This window comes from Lissotriton vulgaris, chromosome 3_1, assembly GCF_964263255.1.
Source record: "Lissotriton vulgaris chromosome 3_1, aLisVul1.2, whole genome shotgun sequence".
NCBI classification, from domain to species: Eukaryota; Metazoa; Chordata; class Amphibia; order Caudata; family Salamandridae; genus Lissotriton; species Lissotriton vulgaris.
The window spans coordinates 1040538606-1040553690 of NC_141689.1; the positions used below are offsets into that span (position 1 = coordinate 1040538606).

General features: G+C 41.9%; 2 protein-coding genes across 3 annotated transcripts in view; one reads left to right on the forward strand and one right to left on the reverse strand.

Annotated features, from left to right (window-relative positions):
- Positions 1-9755, forward strand: part of LOC147727367 (very-long-chain (3R)-3-hydroxyacyl-CoA dehydratase-like) — a 204172-nt gene extending 194417 nt beyond the window's left edge. The window contains exon 7 of one of the 2 annotated variants that reach the window (XM_086961449.1): positions 9512-9755. In XM_086961449.1, the coding sequence (XP_086817575.1) occupies positions 9512-9594 (83 nt within the window). In that variant the 3' untranslated portion in view covers positions 9595-9755. The remainder of the gene's footprint in view (positions 1-9511) is intronic. The other variant, XM_086961451.1, reaches the window with a different exon arrangement.
- A 1845-nt stretch (positions 9756-11600) lies between these two features.
- FOCAD (focadhesin) overlaps positions 11601-15085 on the reverse strand; it is a 1219893-nt gene continuing 1216408 nt past the window's right edge. Inside the window, exon 46 of the mRNA XM_086961452.1 lies at positions 11601-11959. Coding sequence (XP_086817578.1) covers positions 11886-11959 — 74 coding nt within the window. The 3' untranslated portion in view covers positions 11601-11885. The remainder of the gene's footprint in view (positions 11960-15085) is intronic.

The following is a 15085-nucleotide window of genomic DNA, read 5'->3' on the forward strand; positions in this document are numbered from 1 at the left end:
TTGCTTTACTCCAGATTTATGGAGCCACTGAGGCCCATGCAAGAAGCCCTTGCCTTGCTTCATAATTCTCATTTAGGACTTGGGTCACTCCTGCACCACCTTGCGTGGTGCACGTGTGACTCAACTTCACTTTTAAATATTCCGCTAAGTTGGTATCTTGTGCTTTTCCCACGAATCAAGGTCAAGTCAGTAAAGAGTAATATGGACGACAGGTGCCCTCAATTGAAGTACTAGTATGCACCCAGAAGAAAAAAAGATGCATAACGAGCCAAAAAAAGAGACACTAATATGCCAGAGTCTAGCATATCACTTTGTCTTTTACAAATAAAATCTCATTTTGAAAAGCTCAAACAATCCCATTAAAATTTAAATTTCAATTCTTTTATTTTTTTTGTCTTGTGAATAAAAAATATTTTGTAATTTTTGTATTATTTAGCTATAGTTATTTCTGTAGTTTAGTGTCTTTTTTTTAGCTTCAAATCGTACAAATTGTTATGGCCTCGTCGTCCAATAGTAATTCAGTAGGTGTCCACTGAAGTCAGAAGGTTAAAAACCACTGGTATGCCCCCGCCTTGTTATGTGCAGTAGTTATATACCCCAATATTTAAACAGAATCAGGATTGAAAGATCTCAATATATACATTTACACTAAAAAAAATGCTGACCCATAACTATTAGCAGACCTGTTTTCCTTTGTGAAGTCCTTGGAAAATGCATTACGGGAGACAGTAAGCAGTGTTTTCCCATATTGCTTTCTCTGTACTGGTGTATAATTTATAAAGGTTTTGTTGGCAAACCATACATTTACTAATAATAGATTTATACCTACGATTAAGATATAGTTCCAAACTGTTGACAAAACCAATATGGGTGAATATCTATGCAGAAATCTAGATTTTCATGCTTTCTTCTGTCCACCATGCATACTCAAATGGATTTTACACGTGTTAGAAATTCCATTGACTGAGCACATTGGAAACGTACAGTTTTTCTTCTTCACCAGGAAAACATTTTCCTCCAAAAAGAAACCCCATCCACTATTAGATCCACATGAAATTAATTGGCACTTAATATGTTTTTTACATTAGGAGGTTTCTGTATTTTGTCAGATGGAAAATGTCTGTAAAATGTTTATACATTAGTGCGAATGCCCAAAACTAGTGTATTTGGTTATTCATATATAGATGGTAATGGCCCTACTGAAAAAGTCTGGATGTCTCCTGTATGAAAGTAGGATCTGCTTCTTATGGTTAGCACCACTTTTGCTTGATGTGATGCTGTTTTTGACTAGTCTAACTGGGATCCTCTTAACCAGGACCCCAGTCTATCTGCTTTCTCCCTAAATTGGTTTGTTCAGTACTTGGGTACATCCCAGATTGGATACTGGGGTACCCTTGTCAGTCCTTAGTATATGTTATCCAAGTCCCCAGTGCATAAGTACCCCAGAGTTCCCCCATGAGCTGAAGCAGGTATTTTGCCACCCATGAGAGACCATTCAAAATGGAACTACAGGCCTGCCATTGCAGCCTGTGTAAGTTGGTGAAGGCACCATTTACTAAAGATATAGGATTACTATATCTAAGGGTCACTGCACTTAAAACGTATATGTCACTCCTATAGCTGGCCTTTGCAATTCTGAAGGCAGGGTGCTTGGTTCTAAGTGAGAGGGTGCCCCAGCATAAGCTGGAATCCCTGCAGCCTACGGAGACCATTCTCCAAGGCTGTCAGTGAAGCAGCCATATTCTATATAGAGGGGCACAGCGTAATTACGCGATGACCATCTCAAAAACAGCTGCAACGAATCCTATCATGTTTGGTATCAAACACGTTGGAATCATACTCCCACACCGTAAACGGTGTGGGAGGTACGATTCCAAACACTAGCAGAGCCCTCCGTTAGGTTCTCAGTGTTCCAGGTGCCAACCTTTTAGTCTAAAACACTCAAAATGGTTGCTGCCGACCATAGACACATTTCTATCCTCCTGCTGCTGAGCATAGGAAGGTGGAACAATAGGCATCCTGTCACAGGGAGGTGTGACCACCTCCCAGACAGGATTTAGTGTATTGGGACCGGGTGAGTGCGCTTGCCAGCGCCTGAAAGTCAACATGAGGGGCACATTTGGTGTTCCTGTGCATAGTCCAGTTCAAACCAGTTTTGGGAGCCATTGGCTCCCGCGAAACTGGAAAAAGGACAAGGGAGTATCCCCCCCTGTCCAGACCCTCCCCTGGGTGGGTCCTCTGAATCTTCCCAACTTACTTAAGGGCTAACCTGGGCGTAGGTCCCGAGGTTCAGAACTGAAACCACTGCACTTCTACCGTCTGGGCACTCTGGACTTCGTTCTGGCCTGACTTTGTCTCCCTTTCAGCCTGCTGCATCATCTGTGCCTGTGCACCATACAGGATCTGTGCAGGACCTGTGGAGCATCCAAGACACTTGAAGGAATCTCCCTTTAAGTGAAGGAGTCACTTACCTGCATTTGCAAGCACCTCAACACTGCTGACCGGTCTGCTGATCCCGAGCTCCTGCGGACTCCAAAGGGTTCAACAACACAAGTGGTGGTGTTCTACGTCCCTCGAGGCCTGAGCTGTCCTCTCACTGAGTTTGATGTCAGAATCCCTCGTGGGGGCTGCATTAACCCAACCTCTGTGCACCGCGTACCTTTGCCTGTGCAAATGCTTGTTGGCAACTTTGCGACAAGTGCATTGGGCTCCTAGTAGCCCCTACCTCCAGCAACTTCTTCCACCAAGATCTTCAGCAACATCGCTTTGTGGGCACAGTGGCCTGCTCCTTTAGGTGATCTGCTCGAGGTCCTCTTGTGACTCCCCCCCCCCGCGGGGCCACCGTGTATTTCATGCTATTTACAGTGTTTCTTTGTAGTATTGTGTTTATCTCCGTGTTGGAGTAATTTAAAATTCTAGAGAGCATTATGTAATAAATACATAGTTTTATAAATATTTGGTGTGGTATTTTTCACATAATCTATACTATAAGATTGCATTCTTGTAAAACAAGCTGCTTTACACTCCTTCAAGACTAAGCCTGAAGGCTGCTCTCCACAGCTACCACTTGGATAGCTGTCTAATGTTGTCTAAGACCTCTTAAATCACCATAAGGGTTGTCAGGACAGGTGCAAGGTGCCCACTTACATTAGTGGACATCATATACCAGGCTAGCCTCTCACATCTCCTTGGAAGGCGACCATCTTAAAACCATGCCCGATCTGCAGGCGCAGGCAAGCCTGACCATGACTAAATAAAACTTCAGCAACAGAAAGGAAGAGCAATGGTAGAGTACTGTGTATAAATATCTGTTCTGATGCACTGTGGAAAATTAGAACACATTTTCCTGCTCCTAAATATGACCTCCTTTATAGCTGCTGTCATTTACTGTAGATAGTAGCCACCAAGGGCCAGATTTACTGACACGTCACCTAATGCAATGGAACAGGACAGCTTGCTGCGTTGCATGTCAGGGAGCGAGCAGGAATATGTCATATCTTAGTGTGTCAGCACAGGAAGAGAGCAGGAATGCGCCATATTTACTGAGTACTGCCTAGTGCCAATGTTGGCAGGATTGTTTCTGTGCAGAAATGGACATCTTCCTGCCCAAAAACAATTGTCTGAGCCATTTTTCTCTTTCTTTGTGTGCTGCAGAATGCAGCACACATAGATATAACAATGAGTAATAAAGATATTTCTCTAAGTTATGCCTGACCTGGGAAGGTGTAGCATTTTGACGCATTCTCAGGTTTACTAGTGTTAGTAAATGTGACAATGCGTGAAAAACCATGGGTGGGAACACCCAGGCTGCACCCTCAGAATGCCTTCCTAGCGCAGAGTAACGCAAGGCAGCGACTTGCACAGCCTTGCGTTAATCCACATTTACTGTGCCACCTAAAGTGTCTCTGCGTAGCATAGTAAATCGGACTTAAGGGCTTGTGTCACCTTGAGTGAGGCAACAGCAACTCAAGGCTGTGATAAATCTGGCCATAACCTTTTCACCCAATGCAACAAGACAACTTGCTGTGCTGTGTGAAAGGAAGAAGGCAGGAATGCACCATATCTATCAAGATATGGTGCATTCCTGTTCTCTGCCCGCCCTGGCACAAATTCTGCAGCCTACCCCCAGTGCAGACACCCTTGTGCCATGGTGCAAGGGCATCAGCGTTGTAGGCAGGATTACTTTTGTGCAGGAAGGGACAGCTTACTGCACAAAAACAAGCCATAGAGAAATAAAGATAGGAAGGTTTTCAATTCTTACATTCAGATGTCTGCATCGAAGTTGGGGAACCGAGCTCGAGTATCAGGCAAGGACGCTCAACATCCTGTGATTCTGGGCAAATCACTTAATTTCCCCATGCCTAACAAAAAAAATGAATGTGTCCTCATGTAACGAAACTGGTGCGATGTAAAGCGCTCCAATACCCGATATCTTCGGGTCTAGTTTGTGCTATATAAAACTCTTAAAAAAAAATAATTAAAAACAGGGTTGGTAAATCTGGGAGTGCTTCAGAATTCATGGGTGGATGTGTAGGAATACCCATGCTCCACCCATGTAACGCATTTCTGCCGCAGCGTAATGAAAGGCAGCAACTTGCGCTGCGTTACACCAGATTTACCAAGCCACACAGAACCACCCAGAGTGTCTCTGTGTGGCATGGTAAATCTCCCTAAGTTATGTGTCGCCTTGGATGTGGCAAGGGTGACACAAGACCTTAATGAGTCTGGGCCCTAATGTTTTGACTTGTGTGAAAGCCCTGAATAGCCAGCAATGTATTGTAACCTGTGCATGTTGCCAGACACACCTTTTTAAGTATCTTGGCGACGTGGTCTCTGGAGAGAAAAAAAAGCTGCAGTTATTCAAGAAGATGTTACCTCAAACAAATAATGATTTTAGTGTATACTGTAATTCCCTAGCATATTTATAAACATATTAAATGAATTAAATGATCCAGCCCAGAATGCACATCAACGATTCACCTCTGATGCACAGCAGAAGTTAACCAGCCGGGGGCACATGAATGTTTGAGAATCAGCACGTTTTATTAGGAATATCTATGAAAAATATAAATGATGTTTGTTTGTCCCAAATGAGTCCCCAGGCAGACCTTCATAGATTAGCAAGCAGGAATCAAGGACTAACAAGCATTTACAAATGCAATAGGTCTTGCATTTACGCGAGCTTAAGCTACTTGCATTGTAAATGACAATGCCTTTTTTCATGTTATAAAAATTAAAACAAAAATAAAAGGCATTGTTATTTGCAATGTCAATAGCTCAAACTTGCGTAAATGCGAGACCTATTGCATTGCAAATACTTGTTAGATTAGGGAGTAGAAACACTCCCTTTCGGTCGCGCGGCAAATTAATTGAATTAACTTTAGCAGCCGCTGAAGTGAAAGTGGACCGCGCTGCAAATAAAAAAAAAAAATAATGCTTACCTACTTATGAAGGAGACCGTGTAACGCCACAAGTAAAAGATCCAGTTCTCATGGGAGGTAACAAATGGCAACAGGGCGGTAACAAGGAGGGACTACCAAGCCTCATTATCAATCGGAAGCCAGCATTTACCAAGGACAGTGGCACCAGCCAATCAAAAATATGGGTGACGAGAAGGCGAGGCTTCCACAGCATACTCAAATTACTGCATGCCTTGCAAGCGAGCAGCGCATGCACACTGCCGCAAGGCTCGACCTAAAAGGGGATATCAAATGAAAGAACTTTTTAAAAGTAAAGGTCCTTATATGAAGATGGTTGCACTATTTTCGAAAATGAAACAATTCTACTAACTTTGTTACCGCTACTGGTAATTGTGAAATCATTGCTAATGCACAATTTAGCATGAAAGTAAAATGCGGAAAACATGTTCCAGCGTATTCTTCTGCTTAAAAATGCAGCGGTATTACGGCCTTTTTGCTGGCACAAGCTACTAACTAATAACTGCACACACTGAGAGAGGTTCATAACAATAAGACAGCTGCAACTGCAGTATGTAGTCTTGTCTGCTGGGCGTGCACCTACCCCTAGTACAGTTGTTTGGGGGGGGGGGAATGCCTTCGCTTCTTTGTATGAATTTACAGCAATCACCTGGTCTTCTTTGGTGGCCAAACGCACAGGTGTGACAACACATTGTCTTGCTAAAATTGGCTTTAGGAGCCCTTAATGCTATTCACCCCGAGACACAACTCTTACCTGTAGTAAACATGTTGTGGCTCATTATCAAGCGTAACCATGAGTAGTGCGTATGGTTTCTACTATTTTCTAGCACTCTCAATGTTTGGTTAATGAAACTTTTTTGTACCTATCAGAAAAGCAGACCCAGATGTAAAACTGAAACCCTTTTCCGGATATATGCTACGCAATGGAGTGGGAAAATAGTAAATTGGCCTCTCCTAGAATATTTTCCTTACTTTAAATACTCTCGGACATAATATTTTCATATTCTAACTCCAGTGTTAACATGTTTGATGTAGTGCTTTATCAAAGGGTGCCTGGTCAATGAGGAAAGGTATGCCTTTCTAACTGGTATGGCAAAATAATGGCTTATGCCACTGAGGTATGGTGATTTTCAGGTTTGGGTCTGCACTTCCTGGAGGACACACCTAATGACCGCAGCAAGGTTTTATTACATTATTGTACATAGCTCTGCTGCCCTGCAGCTAGGTCTGCTGTGTGTAAGTCACATATATAAACACAAGATATAGAGGACCGATAAATCTTATGCCTACTCCGGAGAAGGAAAGCAAAGGTCCCCAAGATGGATGTCAGCAGACATAGCTATGTCTACAAAAAAAGCACAGGAACTTAGGTGTGCTGATTGTAATTTTAGATAAAAGAAAGTGATTATTAGGGAAGTTACCAGAGTACTTAAATCCTAATAGTTTATGGCGAGGACAAGATTCCCCATGAAATCCTATAAACTCTTATATTAAAATAATATCTTGAACCAAGAGTGAAAGAGAATAATGGCACATTTCACGATTTGACGTAAGGCCTCAAATTCAGCAAATATTGTGTATATTGAAAAATTGTTTCCTCAGCTAGATACATTCCTTGGCACTTCCACGTCCAGACAAGCATCAGCTCTCCCAATTGACATTGTCTGTGACTTGGAAGTCAGAACAATGAAAATACCCGAGTACCATTTACATAAAGGTCAGTGCTCAAAACATCTTCTGCCGTGGTGGTTTGCTGGGCGTAAGTTAGCATTGTTGTTGGCACTGTCAGCAGCTAGCCAACTATCCATTGACTGATGTAGTTTACCCCGCTGGTTGTATGCCTAAGAAAATATTTCACCACCACCTTTCCAACACAAGTGCGAAAACTCAGTTGCTCGCTGACTCCAAGGTTCCCAAGCTGGACTATTCTTGCTACCACCCTCCTATGACTTTCCCAATCCCAAATCACTCTAATTCCGACAAAGTCGAGTGAATGCAGCACTTTAACTGTTCGGACATAAACACTTTAAACAGAAGGACGGTTCTAATTTTATTGATTTAGTTAAAGTTTCAGATTTTAAGTAGTTAACTTATACAAGTCTCAGATTGCTGAAACGAATTACCAAAGAACCCCCAGTTGATGGCCATAGAACCCCCACTTGTCTTTGGGGACACTGCCTGCTAAGATTTGTGCTAGGCACGGCTCTGAGGATAAGTCACTCATCACCCCCATGGAGCATGAACTGCTGTCAAGAGACTGATCCAAAGGTGACACTTGCCCTGAAGGTCCATTACTAACCCATACCCTGATATCTGTTCCCTTGTCTGGCTTCGCTATTAGTTAAAGAAGGGACAATAAAAAACTCACAGTGAATAAAAGACTACTTCCTCAGATGCTGAACAGCCTAATCATTGTTCGGCAACTTGCATCTGGAATGTAGCTCTTTCCATTCTTTTAGATGGGTTGCTTATATTCTAGTCCATAATATCCTTAGAAATCTAAGTTGCCATACGTTGTGTGTTCATAGTGGTTTGTCAAAGCAACAGAAACCATTTGCATTGGGTAAAGAGATCATGAAAGCCGAAGCTCACAGAAAGCACTGGTATTAGTAAATCCTGAAGGTTTCTGAAGGACCATAAATTGAAACTCAGTTATATCTACTATTGGTTCTTTCTTTTTTTTTAATTTTATTTATTTGAGCAGGTTCAAATGGTACACCCAGAATAAAGGCTTTAGAAAGTACAATGTATATATAAAAAGAAATAAAAATATATTCATCATGATACTGTAAAAAAAAAATTCAATACATTATTCATTCTGAGTAGTCGAATTGAATAGGCGGTACAACAAAACATAGTTCATTTCAGTCTCTTCCTGTGGATGCTCCAGTATGTTCCAAGAATGGAAGGAGAGTGGGAGTACATGATTTATGGGGTGCAACCACCTATAGTGCTTTAGTACAGTGATTTCCATTAAAGAAACTATGTGTTTCTGTGGTTATCAAACCAGGTGGCAACTGGAGCCATACCTGCTCACCAAGTGATCTCGATTTTTTCCCTCTAGTTCTATAAATTGCGGCCTCTTGTTTGTAAATACCTAATAGTCTATTCAACCACCCCTGGAAAGTGGGAGCGTCTGGGTCCTTCCACCGTGCTGTTAAGATGATTCTATTAATAGCCGTACCTACAAAAGTAGCCATCGCTTCTTTATTGCTATGCCCTAAGGAGTCGTCATAGCCTAGGACAAAAGAGTCGCTGATGTTCTTAGTTCATGGCCGAAAATTTCAGCCCAGAACTTAGTCATACCTTTTTTAATCGCGTCTAATTTTGGGCATTCAGCAAGCATGTGAATAAGATTAGCTGGATCTAGCGAGCATCTTGGGCATTGGTCATTTGCTCTTTTGCCCCAGGCAAATAATTTAGCAGGGGTAAAGTATAGATCGTGAATTGTTTTATAAATTTGAGCCTTTAGGTTTGAGGCCAGAAGTACTTTAGATGATAAAATCAAGGACATATCTATGTCAATGTTTGCATTATTCAGCTTATTGGCCCAGTTTCTTTCAATTTGTTCCAAATCATCAGAATGATTCTTTATGAATAATTCGTAAATGTTGCCTATCCTAGTTGTCTGTTTGCCTATGAGGTTTAATAACAGTATTGTTTTTAAGTGTATGGTTGATACCGACTGTCTAAGGGAGGTAGAGATTTGTATAAATTTCAAATAATCAGTACGAGGTATTTGATATTTTACACAAATTCTCTACCTAAGAACTATTGGTTCTTTCTAAGGGTGATATGCAAAAATATTGTGGAAAAATGACACACATTTTAGACGTCACCTGAAATAGGTGCAAAGGAAATTACAGGTGAGATCCCAGAGTGCCCTGGGTCCAGTTACCGTCTGTCACAGCAACAGTCCCTTTATCTCTATTTGTGGGTTCCTTGCACTGTCTTACTTTTAGTACCAGGCAATCGTTCAAGATATTGTAAATCTGTTAAGAAGTTAATAACCATAAGACAACAAAATCTGAGTTCAGGTCAATCATTTAACGTGTTCCTTTTCTCCCATTTAGGAATGTACTTTCTGTGCTCGGACCTGTACGCTGAAAGAAAAATGCACATAACAAACTTCAAAAAGAAAGAGAAAGCAAACTAATGTTTTTCCATGCTGTAAATATCGTATTTTTAAACGAGAAATGTTAAGGGGAAATGCTATAGTAAATGCGCAGTAAGAAATGTGTGGGGATTTTTAACATAAAAAATAAAGTGTTTTGCTACGGAGTAAGATTCCTTAAAAATGAAATTGAAAAGTTACAGAAATTAGTTCACAATGTCTAATATCATTCGGTATTTCAGTGTTCATGCAATGATTAAGGGAATCTGTTCAATTTGTTCAGTATTCCACTGTAGAGAAAACAAGTTTGTTAATTAGGTCACAAGACATTTTTTTCTGCTTGTCAGAATTATAACATTTCCGAGAATTGCCATGGGCAGCGGCAGTAATACTTGGGATTGTCTCGGTAATACCACATGCCTACCAATAATTATCAAAAATGTTTCACACAGCCTTTTATTGCAAGAGAGATTTATAGTAATACTGCTTCCACCACCGTCTAATGTAAGTTATACTCCAAAATCTCCAGGATGCTCATAACTTTGCAGATCTTGCTGCTGGAGAAGTTTGTGCCTGATCTGTCATTTCCTCAATATTTTCTGGATATGATATACATTGGGCAACAGTGAGCAAATGCAGAGCTCCGGCGCAGAACTGTTGTCAAGTTGCCAACGCGTGAGGCAACACATCACCCTTGGACCTGTTCAACGATCCAACCAACATCATCCACCTCTCACAATGTAGACAATGTACTCTAGGCTGGTCAGGACTTTGTAGGGGTCTCTTGACAGTCATCTACAAGCGACATGGCATGTGTGTGGGAGCCCTATATAACAGCCTAGTAAGCGAACAAGGGTGATGTCCCCAGCCTTCCTCGAGCTGGCAGTAGCTATGAATCTACTTTAATTTTTGCTCTCTGGCCCTCCGGGTCCATGCTTGGTGGCAACCTTGATGTCTAAGGTGATTTAACATGGTAGATAGCCTAATGGCCACTAAACCTGTAGCAGAAATGGCCATGAGCACCATGTGAGCTGGCGAAAGGCACACTGTGGCAGTTGCAGACTGTTACCTTCCACCAGTCAGCTTTAATTGGGGTACTATACCTTTTTTTCTTAAGAACCCTAATACGTCAGCAATGCTACTAGAAAGCCAACACATTTTAGAATTAATCTTCGTGGCCCCTGACCTGCTCTTTCTCAATCAACAATTTAATTTGCTTACATACATTCCATGATAGAACACTTTATTGATTGAGACTTGCTCTAAAACACTACAATTACTAGAATGCTTACATTTTATAGCTGTATCTGTTCATTTCACATTCACTCTAAGTACAGTAATATCATAACTGCGTGGCCTCTGCTTTTTATACTAAAGTTTAGAATCAATAATGATATTTCTCGGGCCTGCCAGAGACATTCATTTAACTCTGTGTAGGACGATTTAGCAAAAAACGAATTATCGACTGGGGCATACATTCTGAAGCTCTCAAAACCACCATCTTCAAGAGAAACCTATGGTAAAGGTCAACATGTCATTAGATTGTAGCAATAACATTTAGAGTAGTTGCTGAGGTTACTCAAGGACAATGTGCTTTGTAACGTGAGAAGATCACCACGAACAAGATCCACCCTTGTGGAATAATCATTCATACATTAGGTTTTTGGTCATACAACTTATTATTCCTAAGGGCTACATACCTTCTTTTGCCGGGCTGGCCGCCATCTCTAAATCTGATGGACAGAGTACATCGAGATGGCACACTTAATGTCATCTTCTATACCGACAGGCACTACTCCATCAAGGAATAAATCAGACCAAAAAACACTAGAGTGTTACAAGCTTCAAGTACCTTACCATAAGATCTCAGAACATATCTTTTCAAAAACACCCGAACTAGGAGTGATTTTTTGTTGAATTGGGGAAAAAAGCTGAAGTATTTTACAAAGCTACGCAAGAACACATCTGATTCTGTGGTATTCAAACTTCCTCATCATTTGGATTTTATATTTGAACCAGACGTAACCAATCCAGATGACAAAGAGAAATAAATATTTCTGCTCATTTATTTATTATCCGGGCTCGCACAGCCTTCGTTAAAAGATATAGAAGTTCATGAACTGGGATCCCTGAAAGACCATGATATGACCCATAGTTCTGCAAAATGTATTGTCCAGCCTCCTTTAAACAACAAAGGATTCTTCCAAGACTTCTGTGATTGTAACATAAGGACTTGTCATTACTCCGAACCGTCAGTTAGACAATTACTTCAATACATATGTAACATCTCCGGTGCTCTCATTGCGATAGACGATTGTCCTTTGGTTGTTTGGCTACCAGCCATAGGCCTTGGTCCACACGACTTTCTTTTTAAATTCCGGGAGAAATCGGAGAGCCAGAAGGGAAGCTACAAAACAAACATGCTTAAGTTATAACTTGGCAGGATACTATGTAAAGAACACATGTCACAAAAACGTTCTCTCTTTCTGAACTTTTAATCTAATAATGCACACCACACTTAAGAGTGAGCATGCAGGGGTGGCTTTGGCTGCCCGTAGCTTGCTTTTACCGTTCTCTCACATAGCTCCAAGCTTAGATCAAAACTGCAACTTGAATTCATTTTCACAAACACTCTTTTGGAAAAAAAACATTAACAGTGTAGGTACTTAAATGGCATTCATTAAAAAAATAATTGATCTACAGATTGTTGCATGCAATTTGCTTAAAATTGCACAGCAAAATATGAAGCACCCCATGAATAGTGACCATGAATATGTATGAGTAATACTGTTTCTATGTCAACCTTCATACTGTAACACTCCTTCCAACAACCATTGGCTATTCTCTATATTAGGTTGGTCGATATAACACTTTGTACAGTGTCCCGCCACCATACCCAGGGTTAAAATCAGTAACAGGAAAAACAAAATGAAAAAAAACCACAGTGGAAAATAGTAGAAGGCTGAGGAGCAAATGAACGATGGAGCAGAGAGGGACTAGATGGTGCAGTTGTCCATCTGGTCATTTCATTGAGTGAGGTAACACAGGATATGGGATTGCCGTGTGATAATTTGGCTGTTGTTGAAGATCCATCAGAGTACTTAGCTTTTTGGGAGTCAACTGATCTCCACACCATGGGGCAGCTGCACATCTTATTACTGCAAAAAGTGACTTTATTTAGGTTTATATGAGAAGAGGGGGCTCCAGCGTGCCGGGCTCCAAGATGGCCACACGCCTAGGAAGCTCCTTGTGCTGGCCTAAATTTAGATAATATAGAGGAAGCTAGAGACGAACATGCAGGGTCCTCTGGTATTGCGTAGTTCCAATCAATCCGTAAGACGTGTGTATTGTGTGGACAACATAAACTAAGGGCCTAGTGTCAAAACTTATTCCGGACACCCCCGCAGGATATGTTGGCCTATAGACCAGCTAGCTCACAGTAAGCCCCCCTAACCTACCAGGGAGCAAACAGTTTCTAGTAACCACTGAACATGACAACCCTGACCCCTCAGGGATTGTGGAAACAGTACAGAACCTTTTCTCTGAGTTACTCGTGCTTATTTATTCTCAGAGAAATATACAGAGAATGTACAGTGGGACATTTTCAATAATATTTATTGAATCAATGTTATTCATGCACAAAATACGTGTGCTGCAATGATTAGTAGACAGAAGCAGATAAACTGGATCAAAAGCACGAGAAGCATAAATATAGATATAGTTCTACCATGGTGCTAAACAATGTATATATGCAGGCATATAAACAAGGTAGTAATCAAGCGTACTTCTACTATGCGAACACCACTCTAAGTGTACATTGTCGTGCATTCAAATATGTGCAGAAGCTCACTGCTGGAAGTGTTATTTGTGAGGACAATATAAGAAATAAGCTACTTTGCTACATGTGCCTAACTCGGGAATATAACACTGGCAGTGACCATTGCAACTACTATCAATGCATCCGGACATCCCAAAATACCTGACCATTGGGAAGTAGAAACCACCAGAAGAGGCAAGATAGCGTGTGCTAAGGTGTGGCCCAAGATGGGAACCCAGCGTGTTGGCGACGTGAGCAAGGAAAGAATGGCTGCAATGCTGGTGCGGGACTCTAGTGGCCGAGTACGAGGCTCAATTTTCCACCATAATGGTGGCATGTTGTCAGAAACCAGTGCCCCTCTGAGCCTGCAAATAGTGGATTCACTATTATCTTTACCCCTCATTAAAGTCGTGCTCCGCATCACAGCTTGGTGGGATGGGGAAAAATAATTGCTGTAAAGCAGAGAAAAGGAGGGCTGTGAGGCGATATTACAGGTGGCATTTCAGGGGGGCAGATGACATTGGGTGGGACAACCCGACGATTACTGCGGCTATCCCCAAAGGCTACCAACTTGTTAGAAAAGACCGCCCTGTTGGTACGGATGGGGGTATAGCCATAATTTTTAAAAATCAGTATTTGTGCACTCTTGTTCCTGTGGATGATGTCATCGGAGCTGAAATTCTCGGTTTTAATTTGGTGGTATCCCCTCACCAATCACTGGTGGGTATTCTAGTCTACAGGCCTCCTGGCCTTCCGAGTCTATCTGTAATGCAGTCGCCCCCTTGGTGACGAAATACAAAGACTGTTTAATGTTAAGCAACTTCCATATCCATCTGGATAACCCTGACGACTCAGACGCCATCCGATTAATAGAATCCTTGGATATTTTAAAGCTGACTCTGTTTTTTCAGTCTCCAGCCCATGAGGAAGGCCACATCTTGGATCAGGTCTTCTCCACACTAGACATAGAAACTTCCCTTCCCCTTCTGCTTGTATGGTCGGATAATTTGATTCTGGAATTCACAATTAACCGAGAGTCCGTCCATCCATCCATCCCCCAGGTTCAAACACCACAGGAAAGGTGGCAGAGCGTTCGCGGTGGTCACAGCTAAGCTTTTGAATGGGCTTCCCTTTAGTCTCCGTCTTATCGACTCGGAACCCCTGTTCAGGCGCAGCGTAAAGACCTGGCTGTTCTCTACTCTCTAGCCTGATTTCTGGTGCTTGCGGTCTCTGCTGTCTGTAGCGCCGAGACACCCCCGTTGGGGGTAGCCGTGTGCTTAACAAATTTCTATAATAAATCAATAATAAAGGTTGGACACCTTGGGCAAGAAAACCTTTTATTCTATCAACCTAGCATGACGGTCAGAAAACAGTAAGTGAAATTTGGGCAGTTACTCCCATTCACTCTGGGATTCAATTGCGCAGGTGTTGCCTATCACCCTGGACAAGGCCTGGGCCATACTCTCCCAAGCTATTGCTGATGGGGAGATGCAGCTAAGTTCACAGTCTGATGTAGTCTGGACATGACCAACTTGCTAGGTTGAGCTATTCCTTCATTGGTGGACGTACAGTGACAGACCTCGCTGAGGACAACTGCTTTTCAGGGGATGTCAAGGCTTTGTTCAGGGACATGCCCTTTGATGGCGCAGTCTCTTCGGAAATGGGGCAGACTCACCGCTAGAGCACTAAATGGATGGCAGTGCTATGGACAGGTAC